The sequence below is a fragment of the Typopeltis vanoorti genome, chromosome 20 (genome assembly GCF_054136105.1).
Source record: "Typopeltis vanoorti isolate ZY-2024b chromosome 20, IOZ_Tvanoo_1.0, whole genome shotgun sequence".
Lineage (NCBI taxonomy): Eukaryota > Metazoa > Arthropoda > Arachnida > Uropygi > Thelyphonidae > Typopeltis > Typopeltis vanoorti.
Genome location: NC_143568.1, coordinates 88,975,254 through 88,999,127, shown reverse-complemented (window position 1 = coordinate 88,999,127; position 23,874 = coordinate 88,975,254). Strand labels below are relative to the sequence as shown.

General features: G+C 35.8%; 1 protein-coding gene across 1 annotated transcript in view; it reads right to left on the bottom strand.

The window, feature by feature from the left end:
* Positions 1–23,874, bottom strand: part of LOC150095635 (dynein axonemal heavy chain 8-like) — a 2,108,518-nt gene that overhangs the window by 589,223 nt on the left and 1,495,421 nt on the right. The window contains exon 64 of the mRNA XM_090409931.1: positions 2,911–3,066. Within this exon, the coding sequence (XP_090266057.1) occupies positions 2,911–3,066 (156 nt within the window). The remainder of the gene's footprint in view (positions 1–2,910; positions 3,067–23,874) is intronic.

The following is a 23,874-nucleotide window of genomic DNA, read 5'->3' as shown; positions in this document are numbered from 1 at the left end:
TTAAGTATGAAGAAGTACCATCTAATAAGTGGTATCAGGTGAAACTTGCTATAGATCAAGGAATGAGTTTCGCAAGTCTACAAAGCTAGTGATTATGAGAAGCTCAGTAGACAGTTTGCAGGTGTAGCATGGAATGAGGAGTTGGCTGGAAAGGAGATCAATGCTGCTTGGCTGATATTCAAGAACTATCTTATACATTGAAATGCATAAGAGTGATGGACTGCATTTGAATGGTTTTGGTGTGACTGTTGCTGGAAAGTAGAGAAATGAGTGCATAGAATGAATCTGATCAAGTAATTTCTTATACATATTTATAGAAGCTATGTGTAAATATATTCCAAGGCCGGAGGACACTGACTTGTAGAAGTAAGGAGATTCTTGTTCCATTGTATAAGGCTTTGATTAGGCCACACATGGACTACTGTTCAGGAATTTGGTGACCTTATTTTTCAAAAGGACAAAAAGATGATGGAAAAGAACCAGAAGTGACTTACTAAGGTAGTTTCTGATCTCTGGAATGCTGAATATGAGGAAAGGTTGAGAAGATGCAATTTACAGAGTCTAGTGGATAGGAGGAAGAGGGTTCATATGATAAAGGCAAGTTTGGCAAGGGGATTGTTAAAGGGTCAGTGTTGAAGAGGTTTTTGATAAAATGGTGATAGATCAGAGAAGTATAAGAGGTCATCCCTGGAAATTGTATAAGGAGATTGGGAGTGAGAAGCAGGTTTTTTGTATGCAGATTTGTGAATGAATCGAATGCCTTGCCTGAGAGTGTGGTTTCTCAAGAGAATTTGAATGTGTTTAAGGCAAGGTATGATGAGCTGTGTGTATGGCGAAATGACAATACTACTACTACTACTAATAATAATAATAATAATATTATTATTTCATATTTCGTATTTTGATAAACAGTTTTAATGGAAATGTCACACTACAGTATTTTTATTAAAAAATTTATTCTAATGCTTCATTCTATGAAAATAAATATAGTGGTATCTCGCTAATCTGAACCTCTTTAGTCTGAACCCTCCAGTAATCCGAACTGCGGTTTGAAAGAAAAAAAAAGTTTTATTTATTACATATTATTATTTCATGTACTATTATTTTTATTTAATAATTATTATTATTTATTTTATTATTATTACAGTACAGTATTTTTTCATACTGTCAAACTGTCATTGGGAAGCCGTCGAACCTGAAGCAATTCCAGCATCATGGAAAAAACTGTAGCCTTCTAGAATTTACCAAGATAACTATGGTGATACACCAAAAGAGGAAATTCAAAAAGTGCATAATTTGGTTCAAAATATAAATCCAGATATTGAAATTTCACAAACAGATGTTATGGAATGGATTACAGGTAGAACCGAAAGTGAATTTGAAATCAAATCAAAGGCTGAAATTATAAATATGACGCCACAGAATGAATTAGAAGACAATGATGATGATGAAGAACCCGAAGAAGAAAAAGTAAAGCATGAAGAGGCAGTTGACAGTTTTACTATGTGTATAGAATGGGCTAAGCCATTCCATAATATTTTTTTGTTAATGCAGCTCCAAGAAGCATTCGAAAAACGTTTAGCTTCCAAGAAGCAAAAAAGAAAATCAGTGACTTTTTTACAAAGAAATAACAAAAAACATTTTTTGTGTTATTTTGTGAAACTTTTTTTTGTGTTGTGTACAAGAAAGTGATATTTTTTTTACACAAATTAAGTTACGTACCATACTATGCAATTTTATTAAATCAGAATCCTCTACAATACAGGTACATAAAAACTAAATTTTTTACTAAAATAAACTTGTGTGCTGTATTATTTTTAAAATTTTACATTACAGTACAGTAGCTTTTTCCTATCAGTTACTTCATTCATTTACAGAATTAAATTGATGTACCATTCTGATTATAATCTGATTATTTTTGTCTTAAATGCCAGTTATTGTTGTCTCTTGGGCGAAATTCGCTAATCCGAATGAGCATGGTTTTTATTAGAGAAATACCACTGTATTTTAATGTTTTTTGCATTTGTGAAAAAGTCAATGATAGCGAAAAATAAACATTATTATTCCTGACATCCAGGGAGCCATAAGACTCACAATGGGATGATGAGTCTTAAACATACTTCATGAAAATTATAAATTAAAGATATCAAGAAATTATATACCTGGTTTAATGCTTTATCCAAGTGTAAACAAACAAAGTTTGTGCCTGAAGTATTTTCAGGACCGGGGCAACTCGTGGTAAAGGTGGTATGACTTCATATCACTTGCCTTAGTATCCCAGGGAGCCATAAGACTCACAATGGGATGAGTCTTACACATTCTTCGTGAAAATTATAAATTAAAGATGTCAAGAAATTATATACTTGGTTTAATGCTTTATCCAAGTGTAAACAAACAAAGTTTGTGCCTGAAGTATTTTCAGGACCGGGGAAACTCGTGGTAAAGGTGGTATAACTTCATATCACTTGCCTTAGTACCCCATAATGCAAAGCACATCTCCTTGCAGATATGTATAATGCTATGCATTATGGGAAGGGTCATTACCCAGACTGGTTTCAACCTTTATTGAGGTCTCATCAGTGGGAACCAGACCCAGAGGTATTACCAAGGTTGAAGTAATGCAGAAGTCATATTTTTCTATACGAGTTGCCAAAAGTGGTCAGATACTTCACGTGCAAACTTTGTTTGCTTATACTTGCAGAAAGGATTAAACCAATTATATAATTTCTTGGTATCTTTAATTTATAGTATAACCAAGTGGAAAAACTTTCAACAACCTCGTGAAAAGCAGTTTAGAAATCAGCACAATTAAATTGCAGAAAATCAATTATTAATCTCAAAAACATACTTTTTTTTAGAGCTATAACCCAGTGTGACTAATAATAATTAAATAATAATAATAATAACAACCTTTAAATTCCTCTCCTTTTCTTTCTTTTTAATCCACTGCTTTCCTTGTCCTTGTGGATCAATTAGGAGAGGATAACGTGTTGACTGTGTCGCAATTATTCCATTCTGTAAGGATAATTCATCATTTGGTAATCCTTGAATACCCCATTCGGCAATCTGTAAGGATTAAAAAGAAATAAAACTAATTAAAATTGGGAGAGAGAGAAGATAAACCTAAATTGAATATATTCATTGGAAGAATTCAGTAGAACACATTTCTGCTATTTTTTTTCAGTTCTTAGAATAAAATAACTTTAGTTAAAATTGACATTTCCAACTTCATATCAAGATGAGAATATGAAGTATACACATATATACACAACGAACATATTAAACATGGTGTTATGGTGAACTAGAGTATTGTCTGACTGGTAGATGACTTTTATCATTCAGTGACGCATCATCATCTGCTTACTTTTACAAGAAAAATGAAATGGCTATTTTCAAGGTTTGTCTCTAGGGTAGAATGTCTGCTTTATCTCATGTATCTTTGATTGAAGTAAGCCATTTTTTTTTTTTTTAATGGGATGTCCACTAATGAAAGGAGTAAAGCTACAGTACATTAGTATTGTGGGTGGATTAAGGTTTTTTTTTTTTCTATTTTTATTCATTTCTATATTTTGTTCTAATTTTTTATTCATTTTTCATTCTTGTCTGGATACCATCTAGAGAACTTTCCCAGGCCTACAATAACTGGAGCAGTGATCTCACACCAGGTGCTGAAATTCATCTACAACCTAAAGAAAATCACAAACATCCATGTCCATGGCATGATTTAAACCCATAGCCTGTGGGTTGGAGAGTAGATGCACCAACCACTCAGTCAGATCTAGATAACCATGCCTTGTATACCTTGCACAGAATTAGATAGAAGCAACTATTACAAGTGTGGCCTGAGAGGTTCTTGGCCTAACAATGAAAAAACGAATTTATAATTTCAAAAAAAAATTTTTTTTTTCAACATAATCTTCCTTAAGACTAATACATTTATTCCAGCGATGCTCCTGCGTCATTATCCCTTCCTTGAAGTGGTTCTCAGTAAGATTTGCAAAATACCCCTCTAAAGCAACAATCACCACTTGATTCGAAGAGAAACGTTGACCAGCGAGGAAGAATTATAGTTTTGGGAAGAGATAGAAGTCAGAGGGAGTCAAATCTGGGGAATAGGGTGGATGTTCCAACAACTCATAGTGCAGATCCCTTAATTTTTCCATTGCTAAAACACCTTTGTGGGCAGGTGCATTGTCCTGATAAAAGACAATTTTTTCTTCTGCAAACTAGGTCTTTTCCCATGAATTTTTTCATCTAGTCTGGTTAAAAGATTGGAATAATATTCCCTGCTTATAGTTTTACTCTTTTAAAGATAATTAATAAACAAAATGCCTTTAGCATCCCAAAACACCAATGTCATGACCTTTCCTGTTGATGGAACTGACTTTGTCTTCTTTGGCACTGAACAACAGGCTTCTGTCCATGTTTTGACTGCTGTTTGGATTCTAGTGTGTAATAGTAATCCAAGTCTCATCCATAGTAATAAATCGACCCACAAAATCAGTTTTATTCTTGTTAAAATACTCCAAGCACTGTTCAGAGATTTTCATGCAAGTGTGTTTTTGATCTGTGTGAGCAAGCGCAGCACCCATCTTGCGCAAAGCTTTTTCATTTGCAATTCTTCATGCAAAATACATCCTGCACGTTCGTTCTTTTGAAATGCCTATAGTCTCAGCAATTTCAGGCACTTTGACTAGCCGGTCATCCAATATCATATCGTGCACTTGATCAGTGATTTCTGGTGTTGTTACACTTTTTGGATGTCCTTCACATTGATCATCTTCAAGGCTGGTATGGCCATGTTTTAACTCAGCAGCCCATTTCTTAATTGTTGAAAATGAAGGAATACAGTGCCCATAAACTTTTACGAACTTCGAATGAATCTCTTTTACAAAGAATTTTATAACCCCCACGATACTCAATTTTATCCATTTCAAGGGATGCAGACTTTTGCTTCATACATACAGCTGTATAAAACAAATTACTTGATAGAATGACTTGCAATTTCACATGGATGCTTATGACAGATGTACCAACTCAGAAAAAAAAAACCTTGCCGATAGTGTTGCCATCTGTGGTCGAGGCTGAGAACTTTTCAGACCACCCTTGTATGCTCTGTCACAGTAAATACAAACCCGACAAAAAAGACTTTTTAGAATCCATAGCAGATTTAAAAAAGCAACCTAATCTTAATAAATATGGCTATCTTAAATTTCCCAAGATTTGGAAAACTTTAATTCTTAGGGCTCCTGCCTAACAACTAAAGCAGTATGGCTAACCAACAGCACATATAGAGGGTGCCCCTCATAAAGCTTTAATCTTTATATAATCTAATTTCATTCCTTCTACTTATTGTTTCTTGTGTGTTTTTGTGCATGTTGTTACAATTTTAACATTGTATTCCTGAAGATGTCTCTGTGACAGACATGAAATACTGGAATGATTAAACTGCTGTTTAGTTATTTCTCTTTGTGCTGTAGTTATTCCATTAAACTGTATTATGACAGTAAACATACTTGTTAATCCTTGCTAACCATACTTTTATATAATTTCCAGGTGTCACTCTATTCTTCTTTGCTGCCATGTATTTACAAAGTCATCGGTGTAAATCCTATAAAATCCCTTTAATAACTAATATGCTTCTATCATGCTCGCTCTCTTATTCAGCTAGGTTTTGAAGTTCACAGACTTTCAATCTATAGAGTGAAGGTCTGTGACTTCAATCAAACTAGGATGTTGAAATTTAGAGGACATATTGCAAATTAGGTCAAAAACATCAAATTATGGCTGTTGATGAATATATACTAACAAATAGGTATAGGGGTGTTGTTATTCCCTTTTATACGGTTTTAATAAGACCAGATCTGGACTACTATGCACAGATCTGGTCTCCTGGAATCAGTGGGGATTAAGGAGTATTTCATACACCTCTGACAGTCTTTGTTATTTACCTCTGGATCCTATCCACAACTTCATCCCATCTGAACCCAGGGGACCAGATCTGTGCACAGTAGCCCAGATCTGGCCTTATAAAGGGGAATAACAACATCCCTATTCCTACTTGTTAGTATATTCTTCAACAGCCATAGTTTGATGTGATGTGTTCACCTAATTTGGAATATATCCTTTAAATTTCAACATTCAAATTAACCCCAAAAATTGGGGTTAATTTGAATTAAGTTCTTAAGCTATTTTAACTCTGCTTATACTGCTAGTTGTTTCAGTTATCTCCAAGACCTACACATTATCTTCACTGATGTTGTTATAACTGAGGAAACATAGATTAATCATTACTGTAAAAAAACAAACAAACTTCAAAGATGTGTTATTCTAATAAGACTTTCCCATATTTTAGATAAAGACAGGGAGTTGTTTTGAATCAAGTTCGGATGATGAATTAAGACCTCCGCACTCTCTTTCAACAAATATTCAAATTTGTACTGACAGCGATGTAGTAGGTGTGTTTCAGACCAAAGAATATTGTGGTCTATGTCTATTTCGTGTTTTGAGCCAAGCTAGATTTATCAGATTTCCTGTTGCAAATATACGATTGATGTTCTTGTATTCTCTTTTCTATTGAGTGTCCAGTTTGTCCAAAGTAGGATAGACAGCAGTCACAAGGAACTTCATATATACCAGGGAGAGACATCAGTGAGCATTTATTTTTTTTTATACAGGAAAAACTAATTGTTTATTGATAGATATAAAAGTAGCAACTAAATTGCATTTCATCAGAATTCTGGAAATCGGTTCTGAAGGGCCTGAAATGTATGGAATTGGAACTCGATGTACTGTTCCTTGTTATTTAGTTTAGGTTTGTAGGAGTCAAACAGATGTTGTAAAGTCCTTTCTGGGAAGCCATTTAATTTCATATATGGTTTGATATTTAATAGTTCTTCCTGTAATTGATGAGGAGTGAACAAATAGGTTTAGCACACTGAATTAAAGTCCACTCTTTCCTGTCTTTGCCAACTTATATTTAGAGCATCTAGAAGGCATTCATTTCTCATCCATACACTCTCAGCCTTCGTTTTGGGTTTGGTAAATTGACAACAACTTTTTCCTGTGTGGCCTCACAATAAAGAAACTTTATCAATGTTTTTAGCTACCATAAATACTTTGCATCCATGTATTAAATTCACTATGGAAATTGAAAGAGACAACAAATTATTCTTTCTAGACATTCTTCTCACCTGCTCACCATCAGATGAATTAATTACATCAGTGTGTCGAAAGCCCACTTTCACTGGATGCTACATTCTTCTCAAAAGACAGGAATTATAAAATCTTTAATTCAATGTGCTAACACTATTTGTTTAACTTCTCATCAATTACAGGAAGAACTTTTAAATATCAAACCTTATATGAAATTAAATGGAGAAATGAAATGGAGACCTATACAACATCTGTTGACTCCTAAAAACCAAACCTTAGTAACAAGGAAACAATATGTCGAGTTCCAATCCCATACATTTCAGGCATTTCAGAACTGATTTCTAGAATTCTGATGAAATACAAATTTTAGTGGCTACTTTTATAAGAAAACTATCAATGTTTCCTGCTCTTCAAAAGATAAATGCTCAAGAATGTCTCTCCATGGTGTATATGAAGTTCCTTGAGACTGCCACCTATCCTACTTCAGACAAACTGGATGCCCAGTAGAAAAGAGAATACAAGAACATCAATCATATATTTGCAACAGGAAATCTGCTAAATCTGGCTTGGCTCGATGTGAAACAGATACAGACCACAATATTCTTTAATTTGATATGTGCCTACTACATCATTGTTGGTACAAATTTGAACGTTTTTATCTAAATAAAAATACAGGAAAGTCTTATTAGAATAACACATCATTAAAGTTTTTTTTTTTTGCAATTATGATTAACCTATGTTTCCTCAGATAGAATATTACGCTGTTGTAAGCATAACTTCATGCAGCTCTTTCTGTTCCAAATCTATCCATTGTTTTCACTGACTGTTACTCTTCACAAATTTGCATCATTAACAAACAGCTGAATATTTCTACTTAAATCATTTCCTATATTATTATTATTATCCAGGGCTACATGGAGTCAAAAGACTCATCGTGGGAGGTCCTTCCTAAGAAACACAAATTTAACTCATTGACCGTTCTCACTCTCACCACTCCATCAGGCAATGCATTCCATGGTTCAACAACCCTCCATGCAAAGAAACCACTCCTCATCCTCTTGCTCACAGTTTCCTTTCGTAACTTCCAGGGATGGCCTATTGTCATCACTCCTTCCCGCTGTTCAACCAAGTGAAAGAACTCCCCAGTGTCAACCCTGTAACCACCTCTCAACAGTTTAAAAGTCTCAATCATATCACCTCTCCTACTTCTATCCACTAAACTCTGCAGTCCACATTCCCTCAGCCGATCCTCATAACTATCATTGTAGAGTCATGAAACCATCTTCGTTATCTGCCTTTGTACCCTTTCCACAGTTAATGAATCCCTTTCAAATCCTGGGGACCAAATCTGAGAACAATAGACCAAGTGGGGTCTGATCAGGGTCTTATATAACAGAATGATAACTGTTTTATCTCTGCAGGTCAGCATCCTTCTCATTATTGCAGCAATCCTCTGTGTGCAATTCAGGGGACATATTGCAATCCTCTTTGCAATATGTCCCCTGAATTTCAGGTTTCTATCAATCATCAACCCCAGATCTATTGTTTCCCCTACTTCCTCCAGTATAACTCCTCCCATAAAGTATGCAGCGTCCCATCGATGTTTCCCAAACCTCAAGACCTCACATTTTGCTGCATTAAACCAACACCCCCATTCGTTTGCTCATCTATCTAGCTTATTCAAATCCTATTGCAGGGCTGCCGCATCTGTACTATTACTAATAACCCTTCCCAGCTTCACATCATCTGCAAACAACTGATTATACCCCTCGCAATCCACTGACAATGTCATTGATATAAAGGTTAAACAGTATAGGTCCCAGTACTGAGCCCTGTCGGTCCCCACTTGTAACCATCTACCTCCTTGAAACTACCCCACCATACACAACTCTCTCATACCTATCAGACAGCCAATCCTGAATCCTGTTGACCAACCTGACATCCAAACCCATGTGCTGCAACTTAAATATCAGCTTATGATGTGGCACCCTGTCAAATGCCTTCACTAAGTCTAAGAAAATGACAGTATATGCCTTTGCTTCATCTAATGCTTCTAGCTTTATCATAAAAGGCAGGGCTGGGGGAAGCGGGCATGCAGAGCATGCGGGCAGCGCTGCCGTCGGGGCACCGTTCATAAGTTCATTTTTAAGAAAAAAAATTTTATCGTAAAAACAAAAAATTCTTAGAATGATCAATATTAAAATAAAGAAGGCAGGATACACCGAATAAAAATTAAGAAAAATTGTATATTGTCGCCTCTTTGATCAGCCGGCTGTTTACAATTTTGCAGCGAGACCAGGCTAAATGCTTGCGTAGAGAATGTTGTGTCTACTGCAGTCTATCTAAAGTGAAATGGTGAATGGTTTTTATGTGCAAAAACGAATTTTCATACAAAACATTTGTTGCTAGTTAACCAGTCATATGGTATGCATCTCAGTAGGCTACTGACTGTAGTGCAGTGCCGACTATTATTTCGTCTATGTGTTGTGTTGTGTAATAATTTCTTGTGGGTATAAAATAGAAATGGAATCAAAAATTAAAAAAAAAAGTTATCCGGTGCACAAAATCGTAAGTGACATGCTGCGAAAGAAGCAGATGTTAAGAAACAAACTGGGGCTCTTAATAAATTTGTTAAAATATCAAAATATTCTGATTCAGATTGTAACCAACTCGATAGATCAGAAATCATAGTTGAAGAGCTGTGCACATCATCCAGTTTGCATCAAAGTACTATTGCAACTATGAATGAGATAACAAGATGCATGATTTAAGTAAAAAACAGTTAGGAGAAGATTTAGTTGTAGTTGACCAAGAAATTAACACATTGCTAGTCTCTGTAAATTTAGAAGATCCAGGTGAATGGTGAAATATTGATGAAAAGTTACGAGTTGTTTTAATTGAAATGGGGCCTGTTCAAAAGAAAAATATAATATATCCCAGAGATACATATGGTCATAAATTTGGCAACACGTATTATAATAGAAAAATAAAAAATGGGGAGCTCGTGCCAAGAACATGGCTCATTTATTCCGAAACTTTAAATTCTGTTTTTTGCTTTTGTTGCAAACTTTTTGCACATACTGAATCAAGTAGTTTTGTAGAAGGTTATAACGATTGGAGAAATGTAAGTACCACTTTGCATAGACATGAGACTAGTTTAACTCACATGAAAAATTTCTTAAAATGGAAGGAACTTGATAAAAATTTAAAAAACAAAACTACTATTGATTGCTTGACTCAAAGCATGTATGAAATGGAAAAGAAACATTGGACGAGTGTTTCAGAATGCTTGATTGAAATTATAAAATTCCTTGGTAGCCTATTTAGCTTTTCGCGGATCATCTGATAAATTATATGAAAGGAATAATGACAATTTTTTAAAATTAGTCGAAATGTTTGTGAAGTTTGATCCTGTTACGGAAAAATCATGTTGAAAGGGCCCTACATCGAAATAATAGAGTACACTATTTGAGTAAAGACAGACAAAATGAAATATTGGAAACTTTAAGACATGCAATCAGGGATACAATTTTATTATCAATTCGAAAATCTAAATATTATTCCATAGTTTTAGACTGCACACCTGATGCAAGTAAAACAGAACAAATGACCATTATTATTCGCTTTGTTTCCTGTGACAATGGAATTGTCAAGATCAGCGAAAACCTTTTAGGTTTCGTAGATATATCAGATTCCACAGGACGTGGTTTATGTGCAACAATAATGGAACAACTGAAAAAATGGAACATCCCCATTGAAGACATGCGAGGTCAAGGGTATGACAATGCGGCAAATATGAAAGGGAAAAAAATATGAGCTCCAAAATTTCCTTTTGAACAAAAATCCTCGAGCTTTTTACATGCCATGTGCTGTTCATACTCTAAATTTAATCATTAACAATACAGCCAAAGTATATGCAGATACAATTAGTTTCTTTGCAATTATTCAAGAAATATACAATTTCTTTTCATTCTCTTACAAACATTGGGCAATCCTTTTAAAGTTCACAAAAATTTTAACATTGAAACAGCCATCAAAAATGCAATGGGAAAGTAAAATTAATGCAATCCGCCCTCTATGATATCAGTTAGGAGAAATTTACGATGCACTTTTTGAAATTTTTAATAATGAAAATTTTAATAAAGAAACTCAACAGGAAGCATAAACATTATGTGCTAAAATAAAGGACTACAAATTTATTTGCTCTCTTATAACTGAGCATGATATACTTAGCGAGCGGGTGAACGTTGCTTTTCCAAGTTGAAATTGATTAAAACCTACTTAAGAACAAGTATGTCACAAAAAAAGGCTTGTTAGTTTGGCGTTAATAGCTATTGAAAATGATATGTGCAGAATTAGACGTTAAGACCATTATTTCTAATTTTATGAATATGAAATCAAAAACCCTAAAATTTTAACTTAAAAAAATTTCAAGTATATTTATGTAATTTAATTTATTTTCTGTAAAGATGTTATTTTTTGAATACTTATATTAAATGTTCTAATTATTTCTGAATTCTTTTCTTATTTTCTCATCTATCTTGAGTTTCTTTTATTTTCCTAAAAGATAGTTCCACTTATAAAAATTTTTTACAAGTTACTAAGAACTTAGTAACTTGTAAAATGCAAGAATTTTTTAAACTTTAGTTCAAATAAATTTTAACTTTAATTAAAATTCATTTTAATTTTGTTAGCGATTGGGTTTGGTGAGAAGGCTAAAATACCTGCATCATTATATTCAACGATTAAAGTGAAGTGGCTTTATCAAAATTTGCTTTAACTTTTGAGAATTTTTTTGAATATTCGGGTTATTAATGATTATCCGGCCTAGTCAACACCCCCGGTTCGTTACATTTAGCGAACCAACGTGTGGCTGTTCTGTCAAAATTTATTTAAGAAATTTCAAATAATTTAAATTTTTATTATCATAAAAGAACCACACACGCCCGGATCGTTATAGGGGTGCTTAGACATTGTATGAGGGTGGCAAAGACCCTAGCGTGGGATCTGATAAAAGGCTAGCGTATTGCTAAAATATCATATAATTTTATCACTTAGTTTATCAAGGTTGGAAGACAGGTCATGGTGGAATACCCATTCCTTGAAACATAACTCAAACAAAGGCATCAAGCAATGTGAGATCAGGAAAATGTGGAGGGTATGAGAATTCTGTGAACTTAATGAGCCTCCCACGAAAGTATTCTGATAAATAGGCTCTAAAACCACGTGACTAATAACCTTGAAGAGCATTTGCTATTCAAGAGGATGGTATAACCTTGACCTTGAATAGCATTTGCTATTCAAGGTCAAGGTTATACCATCCTCTTCAATGAAGTAGGGTCCAATGATGACACAACTGCTTCGGGCATGCTTACAAAAATGACGAACAAACTGTTCACAAACATGTGGTAGGCTTGGACCATTTGCTCTACCAACTCTGTATGAACCAAAATAATGCTCAACAATAAACATCTTTTCTTCCAATGTCAACACCATTGCTACAGCTAAATGTAATGGCATAGACTCTCCACATGATCTTATATTAATGTGCATGAAGTCGAACAGCATATCTTGTACGGCATGTACTGAAGATGGTCTTGAAGTTTATTGCTATTTTTTTTTTTTGTGCCAAACCACATAAATGGAAAATAGACAGATGATGAACCATCTGAAAAGCGAGTAACTAATGTGTCAAGTAAAAGTAAAAAGTTTCTTTTTTTATGGTTGAAGTGCATTTTCGGGGTGTTGGCTGTTTAGGTAAGTCACAGAAACAATCCATAGCTCATAGGGCAAAATGCCAAACACATCATCAACAAATCATAATGACACTAAGTGTTTGTCAGTAGCTGTGGTAAGTTTGTTCGATGTAAAAGTTAGCTAAAAGTTGGGTGGATCCCATTTCAATATAATTAAAATCTTTATAGATTTCTTACTTAAAAATCTATGAACAGATTAATGGTACTGCAATGGTCCCCCCCCCCTCCTCCATAACCTAACTTACCATGTAATTGCCACCTTTCAACACCAGTAATCCTATTCTAAATATTGCTGGTAATGGTACACTCCAGTCATTCTAATACATTTGACAAATCACATAGTGATCAGACATCTCAAGCTTGAAGACTATTTGCAACAATAAACATCTCCATATCATCCTTCAACAATGAGCAAAGTTTGATCACCTTCAATGCTACTAAAATGAAGTCTTGACTATTCTCATGCAAAATTGCCTAGGTATGATTGTGGTGAAATGAGGCGGAGAGCAAGGATTATGAATGATATTCTGGCTGAAATGTGTGAGGAGATGGGAGTACAGTTTGTTAATGTGTGGAATGAGTTTGAGGGACGAAGTGAGCTGTATGGGAGCGATGGACTGCATTTGAGTGGTTATGGTGTGAGTCGCTTGGAGAGACTGCTGCTGGAAAGTGGAGAAGTGAATAGAGAGAATGAATCAGATCGAGAGGGGAGTGATGTGGAAGAGCAGGAGAGTAAGACAGGAGAGACTGAAGAAGTGGAAATGAATGGGGAAGTGAGTGGTATGAGTATAGAAAATGAGAGAATGGGTGTGCAAGAGGAGCAGGGAAACGGGGAGGCTCAGGGTGGACAGGGATACACAGTGTGAGAAAGCTGGATGCTCCAAGAGGAGGTGAGAGCATGTGTAGGCAGGAAAGTAATGGGATGATCAGGGATCAAAAGGAAACAGATGGAATTGCAAAGGGTTCTAAAATGAAGAAGCAGAAAGGGAAATGGCCCCAGTCCAGCATGGAGAGATCACAACGAGTGAGTGGTATCAGTAGAACTAGCTGTAGATCCAGAAATGAGCTGTTGTGTTTGTATACCAATGCTAGAAGTATAAGAAACAAGGCGGATGAAATGGTTGCACTAATTGCGTCTGTGCACCCAAAGATTGCCTACATAAGTGAAACATGGTTAGATGAGGACGACATCCTGACAGGAGTAGAGATGGAAAGGTATGATGTGTTTCGCGAGGATAGAAGGGGTAAAAAGGGAGGGGGGAGTGCTACTGATGATAGAGAAAGAGTCATGTCCATACAAGGTAGAGATGCAAGAGGGAAATAGGGCCAGTGGTTTTGAGGCAGTATGGTGTGAGATAGAGGTGAATAGAATCAAATACTTGGTGGGATGTTGTTATAGACCTGGTAATGTGGATGGTGGTGATAGTGAAATGTATAGTCAAATAAGCCAAGCAAATAAGAAAAGGGTGATCATTATGGGTGATTTTAATTATGGCAATATACACTGGAATGAAGAGATAGCAACTGGAAGTAAAGAAAATTAGTTTCTTGAGTTTTTGAGGGATAACAACCTCAGGCAGTATGTAACAGGGGGCACACAAGGATTAAGGGTCTTGGATTTGTTCATCTCATCGGAGGATGTAATTATAAATGAGGTGTCAAATCATCCACCAATTGGTGAGAGTGACCATGAGGTGATTACCTGGGTGGTTGCCAGCAGTGCAAGGACCCCTGTGAAAAAAGGGTATATGTGGAACTACAAGGGGTGTGATTATGAAGAGCTCAGGAGACAGCTTGCAGGTGTAGCATGGAATGAGGAGTTCGCTGGAAAAGAGATCAATGCAGCTTGGGGGATTTTCAAAAACTATTTAGTAGATGCAATGTCTAAATGTATACCATGGGTGAGAAGGTTAAACAAGGTAGGTGTGAGATGGATGAATAAAGAGATTAAGCATGCGATACAGAGAAAAAGGGCATTGTAGAAGCAGCATAAGAGAAGTGGAAGTAACCAATTTCATGAGGTCTACAAAGACCAGGCAAGGAGGGTGACTTGGTTGGTGAGAGTAGCTAAAGAGAGGTATGAACAGCAGAGCTAATGAAGCCAAAAAGAATTTTAGGGAGTTCTTTCAATATGTAGTCAGCAAAAGAAAGAATGATTATGGAAGGATGACATTGATTGGAGGAAATGATATAAAGACAGCTGTTGCAGAATGTGTGGTGGAGATACTTAATGAGCAGTTCATAAAGATCTTTCAATCTTGTGAATGTGATTTCATGGAGAGATTGAGAGCAGTTGATGATGGGGAGGAGAGACTGACTGTAAGTGAGCAAGAGGTTTTTGGGGAGTTGAGTAAACTAGATATAAATAAGGCTGTGGGACTTGATAATATATCACCGCATATTCTGAAGGAATGTGCCAGAGAGTTGACACCTGCCTTGACATATTTTTTTAATACGAGTCTTGCACTTGGTCAAGGTCCTAAAGAGTGGAAGGAGGGCAAGATTGTGCCACTTCATAAAGGAGGTGATCGAACTCAAGCATCAAACTATAGGCCTATCTGTGTGTCAGGTGTTGTGGTTAAGTTGTTGGAGAAGCTTGTGAGAACTAGGATCCAGAGTTGGGTTGACAACAATGGTATAATCTTTGATGGACAGCATGGATTTGCTAAAGGGAGGTCATGTTTTAGTAATCTACTTACTTATTACAATAAAGTGACTGCTTCCTTGGACAGAGGAGAAGGATACACAGTAATATACTTGGATTTTGCAAAAGCTTTTGACAGAGTACCTCATGATAAATTGACAGTCAAACTAGAGCAGATGGGGTTGGATATTAGATTAGTGCATTGGAATGGAGACTGGTTATCTGATAGGTATCAACAAGTTGTGTTTTGGTGTTGTTTATACCGTAAAAAATAAGTCATGCATAACCATCAACACCTAAGCTTATATGTTAGATGGGGGTGCGATATCCAGGAAAAGGAAAGTCACTAGTGGAGTGCCTCGGGGTCTGTTTTAGGGCCATTACTATTGAACTTGTATATTAATGATATTGGCGAAGATTTGGATGGAGATATTCAGTTGTTTGCAGATGATGCAAAGTTGGGACGAACCATAAAGAGTAGTGAAGATGTTGTGGCCTTGCAAGAAGACCTGAATAAATTGAGTGATTGGGCAAGCAAATGGGGATGTGAGTTCAATGTTGCAAAATGGGTTACAGGAAAATTCATCGAAAAGCGAATTCATTGAAAGACAATTCATCGAATGAAAAAATCATCGAAAGACAATTCGTTGAAAATGCAATTAATCGAAAAACAATTTACCGAAAAATTTTAAATTTTCGATAATATTATGTTAAAAGTAATCCATTTCGAACAAAAACTGAACCATGTAGGCAGCTTCTTGTACCAACAACTTCTACTAAGTCATTTAAGTCAGAGAGCTTTTGTAACACAGTACATAATTGGACAGATTATTTCTTTGCCGCCCCGAATATAGCTGAACTGAAAACTGGAACGGTTCGACATTTTCTTGTAAAAGTTTCAAATAGCGAATCTGAGTAAAATTCATCCCATAATAATTGCTGTATTGAAGTCACATATTATTACTAAAAACAACAATAATAATAATGAAGCCTGCATAGTTCAGTCGGTAAAAATGAAGCCGTTTAGTTAGAAAGACCTGGGTAGTTGGATCCCATTTACGCATAATTTTTATCAATCCTGTTCTGCTAAATGTAAGTTAGCATGCATAATGTAGATACGGCTGGGCTTTTCTTCCGGAAACAGGCAAATCAGTCCCATGAATAGACATGAAACAGTTATCGGACAAGAAAGACTATAAGAACCATATTGTTCTATAATTTTTCCCTATGAAAGTAGCATTGTAATCTCCTTATTCACAGTTCAGGTTTTGTTCTAAATGGATCAATTTTTTCGTAACATTTTCGAAAATTTTAAATTTTCGGTGAACGGTTTTTTCGATTAATTGCATTTGCGACGAACTGTCGTTCGATGAATTGCCTTTTAGATTAATTGTATTTCGATGAATTGCCTTTTCGATTAATTGTATTTCGATGAATTGCCTTTTCGATGAACTCTCCGGATACCTGCAAAATGTAAGGTTTTAAAATTTGGAAAACAAAGATGGGATGCAGAATTTGCTTGGTGAGATATATTGTTGGAAGTAGAGGAAATAAGAGATCTGGGGGGTGATAGTGGAAGAGGATTTGAAATTTAGGGGACACATCACCAAAATTGTGAAGACAACACAAATACTTCTGGGAATGATGAGGAGGACACTGACGTGTAGAAGTAGGGAGATTCTTGTTCCATTGTATAAGGCTTTGATTAGGCCACACATGGGCTATTGTGCTCAGATTTAGTCACGGGGTTTTCAGAAGGATGAAGAGATGTTGGAAAGAGTCCAAAGGCGACTGACTAAGGTAGTTTCTGACCTCTGGAATGTTGAGTATGAGCAAAGATTGAGAAGATGTAATTTGCAGAGTCTAGTGGAGAGAAGGAAGAGGGAGATATGATAGAGACCTACAAGTTGGTAAGGGATTGTTATAAGATCAATGGTGGAGAAGTTCTACAGAGAATAGTGGGAGATGAGGGGAGAACCAGAGGTCATCCCTGGAAACTGTATAAAGAGGGTGTGAGTAGGGGAGTGAGAGGCAGGTTTTTTTCGTGGAGAGTTGTGAATGATTGGAATGCCTTGCCTGAGAGTGTGGTGTCTGCAAGGAGTTTGAGTGTGTTTAAGACACGGTATGATGAGATGTGTGTGTGATAAAAGGACCTCCCAGATCAGTCTTTGACTCCATGAGGTATTGTTTAATAATAATAATGATAATAAAATGGATCTCAGCTCACATACCTTTATTGTTAGTAATTCACAAATCATGAAACAGAATCATTTCTCATTTAAATGACATGTACCTCTGCCTTCTGCATCAGCTGCTAACTCTATACAAATCCCAAATTAACTCATTCTTAGAATACTGTTCACATGTTTGAGATAACGCACCCAAATCTGCCCTAAAATTTTCAATGTTGTCTAGAGGAAATTAAATGAATCCCTCCTTCAATGACTCACTTCAACTTTAATCACACAGATACTATTTCATTGTTTCAGATGCATTCATTGTGTCTTTATTTTACAGATAGAGAAATGTAAAATTGATGGATGGTGAGACTAAGGATGCTACCAGCAAGAAAAATGCAATGTTGTTATTGTTGCTTGAAATTTTGGCCCAAAACAACTCAAACCATGAGGCAAGTATATTGCAAGTGTGGTCAATTTGCCTGTTTTATTGGATATAAAACTCAAAATTTTGGCTACCAGCAAGAAAAATGCAATGTTGTTATTGTTGCTTGAAATTTTGGCCCAAAACAACTCAAATCATGAGGCAAGTATACTGGAAGTGTGGTCAATTTGCCTGTTTTATTGGATATAAAGCTCAAACTTTTGGCTAGTGTAAGATGGGGGAACAATGATGAGAGATACACAGAGATGTCAGAAAGGTGACAAAAAAAGTTTCAAAAATTTTGACAAAGATAAGCTGTTGTTCCAATTTAAACTTGGTATTGTAATAAAGAGCTCAGAGCTCTTAAACAAGCAGTCGTACTTAAAATGATTTCTATGGACAAGATGCATGTCCTTCTAGAGGTCTCTTGTTTGTTTTCTGTCCTATGATATGCCTGTCTGACTGTAGAAAAGCGAAGAGAATTAAGAAAAGAAAGAATGGAATTGCACAAGACCTGATGAATGCCAGAGACAGAGTTGTGTGTGTGTGTGAAAGAGAGTTATCAGTTTATTATTCAGTGTGGCTAAAAAAAAACCTAGAAAATTCCTGTGCCTCCATTATCTCAAAATTAAAAACTGAAGATAAACAAGTAAGACTGTATTTTGAGTATTACTATTAACTGCACTGATTACTGACAATCTTTATCAAATATTCTGCATATTTTTTATAAAGATAAAATGCATAACTCTACAGTTTACTGATCTGATGGTCAATTTTGATATTGTTTCCTACTTTACAGTTTAAATTCCTTCTCTCACATTGTCCGGCTGATACTTTTTGATTGTAATTCTCTGACTTTCTCTTGTGAAGGGAAGTCCAACTGAAATAACTTCCAACCTAAAATAACCTGACTGTACAAGTAGTCAGGTTATTTTAGTTGGAAGAATAAGATTTATAAATAACTCTGTGGATCTGATGCATTTTCCATCTGAGAAAAGCAAACTTTTCTCAGATGGAAAACATTTTTTTTTTAAATGGTGAATTTGAACTTTGGATGAAGCTGCTAACATATTGTAAGAAGGAGATAAAATAATTTTCAGAATATGGTTATATGGCATTAGCATGAGCATAGCGGGCCCAGAGAGATATTTGAGGTTAATAGTAGGCTCTAGGTAACAGTTGGGAGCTGCCGAAGGGCTTTCCATAGTTCATACTTTCTTGAAACTCTGAAACACTATGTCCAGCTTTGCTTATTAAACCTGCAGAGGTCATGGCTGATCTGACAGATACAAAGAAATCGTTTTAATATAAATATTCTTACACATATCCAGTGTATAGATTGGAGGTCATGACTAGCTGCACATGTGTATATTATGAGTGATATTCTGCACTGTTTATCCTGTCAGTTTGGTTTGACACGTCTTATGCAAAGGTGTGTGATATTTGATAGTAAATACCACAATATCTGATATAGATACCGCAAACTCCGATGTCAGTATAGTATTAGTTTAGTTTTATTTACTATTGAAAATGGCTGGAAAAATATATCGACTGGATAATCTATCAGATGTTGAAGAGATTCAGTGAATGTTACTCGAGTCTGATGATGAGAATGATAGAGTCGAATGCAAAGATGAAAGTGATTTAGAAGACGATGATTAGGTGAAAATTTGTTCAGAAGATTCAGATACCAAACAAGATTTTCCCAAAAAACATGCACACTTGTAAAGGTTGGCTGAAGCTCACTGGCTAGAGCTACTTTGACTGTGTATGGCATGTGTTTAAGACGATATGAAGGGAACAGAAATGGCTATGCAAATGCATGAAATCACAGTTGCTGCAGCGAAGACCTGGAAGCTCCTACAACTGAGCAAGCCAAGGTAGCTTTGACTACACGAGCAAGCATCAGACTTCGATACACAATGCAAACCTCAATTATTGCTGCGCAAGCTTAAGACGTCTTCTGTCTATAAAATTAAATATTACTTCTTTCTCAAGTAATGAAGTTGTGCAGCAAGCATAGCAAGCATGGAGAATTCGCCCCTGCCTACTTCCTTTCTCTTCTATATCACTTCCTTTTGTTTCTTAATTCTTGAGTTCTTTCACTTCCTCAGTCTCACTAGCTTTAGTTCTGTTTCCATTTCTTTCATTTACAATTACTTTCATTCCTTCAGTCTGTTTTGCATTCACAAATTTGTAGTCTAACAATATATTGCACTTTCTACAAATCCATATCTCTTGTCTCCTGTTCGCACTCTCCACAAACACATCTTTCACATTTTGCCACACATACATGTTGTGCTCACGACATTGAACCATTTACAAAAAGTCTACCCTATTAACAGCATTTGATCTTTATACTGCACAATATGTAGACCTTGTACACATCACCATTGTGTTTTATTTAAGACAAGATTCAAAAATCAATTAAAAAAATCAGTAACAAATCCATAAGACCAACAATCATGAAGGAACATTAAACAATTAAAAAGAAAGAATAGTGTACTAAAATACAGCAATATTGCCAATTATTACACAAAACAGCATTTATATGGATTACCATTTTCAAAAAGTCTACCCTATTAACAGCATTTGATCTTTACACTGCACAATATGTAGACCTTGTACACATCACCCTTGTGTTTTATTTAAGACAAGATTCAAAAATCAATTAAAAAAATCAGTAACAAATCCATAAGACCAACAATCATGAAGGAACATTAAACAATTAAAAAGAAAGAATAGTGTAGTAAAATACAGCAATATTGCCAATTATTACACAAAACAGCACTTACCGGAGACATTTACCAAAAGCAAGAACATAGTCATCACCAGAGGTGAGCTATGGAAATTTTAACAAAGGGCTCGCATTGTCGAGCAAAAAAAAGCCGTATTTCACACAAAAACGTTTATTAATAAAGATCATGTACAAATGCTAATCAAAAAGTATGAAGGGACAATCAACCTGTAAAGACTTTTTTATCATTTTTAAACAAATCTTTCATGATCAAAACATGAAATATTTGCAAACAATCATCTGTGTTAATTTATCTTACATAAGAAAAAGATTTTTTAACTATCGATATAATAAGAATAAAATCCTTTATAAATGCGCATATGAAATAGTCTGCATTTTTTATAAACAAAATAAATTTCTTTTGTTGTGATAGAAGTTTTTATGACAAACAATCTATAAATAATAAATAAATATTATCTAAACACAATAATATTGAAACAGGTTATATTTCTCTTTTGTTTTTATTCTTCAAGTGATAATCAACAGTACCAGTCAAGGGGCATTATTTTACAGTCCTATTTATTTATATGGATTACCAAAAGTGAATTCTTATTTGTAAAATGGTAGTAACAGTAACTATAATATTTTATTTAATAAAATTACTTTGTTAGGTAACCGTAAGAGTTTTTCGTTCAATATATTTTTAATTATGGCAATATAGACTGGAAAGAAGAGATAGCAACTGGAAGTAAAGAAAATGAGTTTCTTGAGTTTTTGAGGGATAACAACCTCAGACAGTATGTAACAGAGGGCACACAAGGATTAAGGGTCTTGGATTTGGACATCTCATCAGAGGATGTAATTATAAATGAGGTGTCAAATCATCCACCAATTGGTGAAAGTGACCATGAGGTGATTACCTGGGTGGTTGCCAGCAGTGTAAGGACCCCTGTGGAAAAAGGGTATATGTGTAACTACAAGGGGTGTGATTATGAAGAGCTCAGGAGACAGCTTGTGGGTGTAGCATGGAATGAGGAGTTAGCTGGAAAAGAGACCAATGCAGCTTGGGGGATTTTCAAAAGCTATTTAGTAGATGCAATGTCTAAATGTATACCACGGGTGAGAAGGTTAAATAAGGTAGGTGTGAGATGGATGAATAAAGAGATTAAGCATGCGATACAGAGAAAAACGGCATTGTGGAGGCAGCATAAGAGAAGTGGAAGTAACCAATTTCATGAGGTCTACAAAGACCAGGCAAGGAGGGTGACTTGGTTGGTGAGAGTAGCTAAAGAGAGGTATGAACATCAGTTAGCTCATGAAGCCAAAAAGAATCCTAGGGTGTTCTTTCGATATGTAGCCAGCAAAAGAAACAATGATTATGGAAGGATGACATTGATTGGAGGAAATGTTATAAAGACAGCTGTTGCAGAATGTGTGGTGGAGATACTTAATGAGCAGTTCATAAAGATCTTTCAATCTCGTGAATGTGATTTCATGGAGAGATTGAGAGCAGTTGATGATGGGGAGGAGAGACTGACTGTAAGTGAGCAAGAGGTGTTTGGCGAGCTGAGTAAACTAGATGTAAATGAGGCTGTGGGACTTGATAATATATCACTGCATATTCTGAAGGAAAGTGCCAGAGAGTTGACACCTGCCTTGACATATTCTTTTAATACGAGTCTTGCACTTGGTCAAGTTCCTAAGGAGTGGAAGGAGGGAAAGATTGTGCCACTTCATAAAGAAGGTGATCGAACTCAAGCATCAAACTATAGGCCTTTGTGTCAAGTGTTGGGGTTAAGTTGTTGGAGAAGCTTGTGAGAACTAGGATCCAGAGTTGGGTTGACAACAATAGTATAATCTTTGATGGATAGCATGAATTTGCTAAAGGAAGGTCATGTTTTAGTAATCTACTTACTTATTACAATAAAGTGACTACTTCCTTGTACAGAGAAGGACACACAGTAATATACTTGGATTTTGCAAAAGCTTTTGATAGAGTACCTCATGATAAGTTGACAGTCAAACTAGAGCAGATGGGGTTGGATATTAGATTATTGCATTGGATTGGAGACTGGCTATCTGATAGGTATCAACAAGTTGTGTATGGGGGTGCGATATCCAGGAAAAGGAAAGTCACTAGTGTAGTGCCTCAGGGGTCTGTTTTAGTGCCATTACTATTTAACTTGTATATTACTGATATTGGCAAAGATTTGGATGGAGATATTCAGTTGTTTGCAGATGATGCAAAGTTGGGACGAACCATAAAGAGTAGTGAAGATGTTGTGGCCTTGCAAGAAGACTTGAATAAATTGAGTGATTGGGCAAGCAAATGGGGATGTGAGTTCAATGTTGCAAAATGTAAGGTTTTAAAATTTGGAACACAAAGATGGGATGCAGAATTTATGCATGGTGAGAATATACTGTTGGAGGTAGAGGAAATAAGAGATCTCGGGGTGATAGTGGATAAGGATCTAAAATTTAGGGGACACATCGCAAAATTGTGAAGACAACATAAATACTTCTGGGAATGATGCAGAGGACACTGACGTGTAGAAGTAGGGAGATTCTTGTTCATTTGTATTAAGGCTTTGATTAGGCCACACATGGACTATTGTGCCCAGATTTGGTCACCGGGTTTTCAGAAGGATGAAGAGATGTTGGAAAGGGTCCAAATGCGACTGACTAAGGTAGTTTCTGACCTCTGGAATGTTGAGTATGAGGAAAGATTGAGAAGATGTAATTTGCAGAGTCTAGTGGAGAGAAGGAAGAGGGAGATATGATAGAGACCTACAAGTTGGTAAGGGAGTGTTATAAGAACAATGGTGGAGAAGTTCTACAGAGAATAGTGGGAGATGAGGGGAGAACCAGAGGTCATCCCTGGAAACTGTATAAAGGGGGTGTGAGTAGGGGAGTGAGAGGCAGGTTTTTTTTGTGCAGAGTTGTGAATGATTGGAATGCCTTGCCTGAGAGTGTGGGGTCTG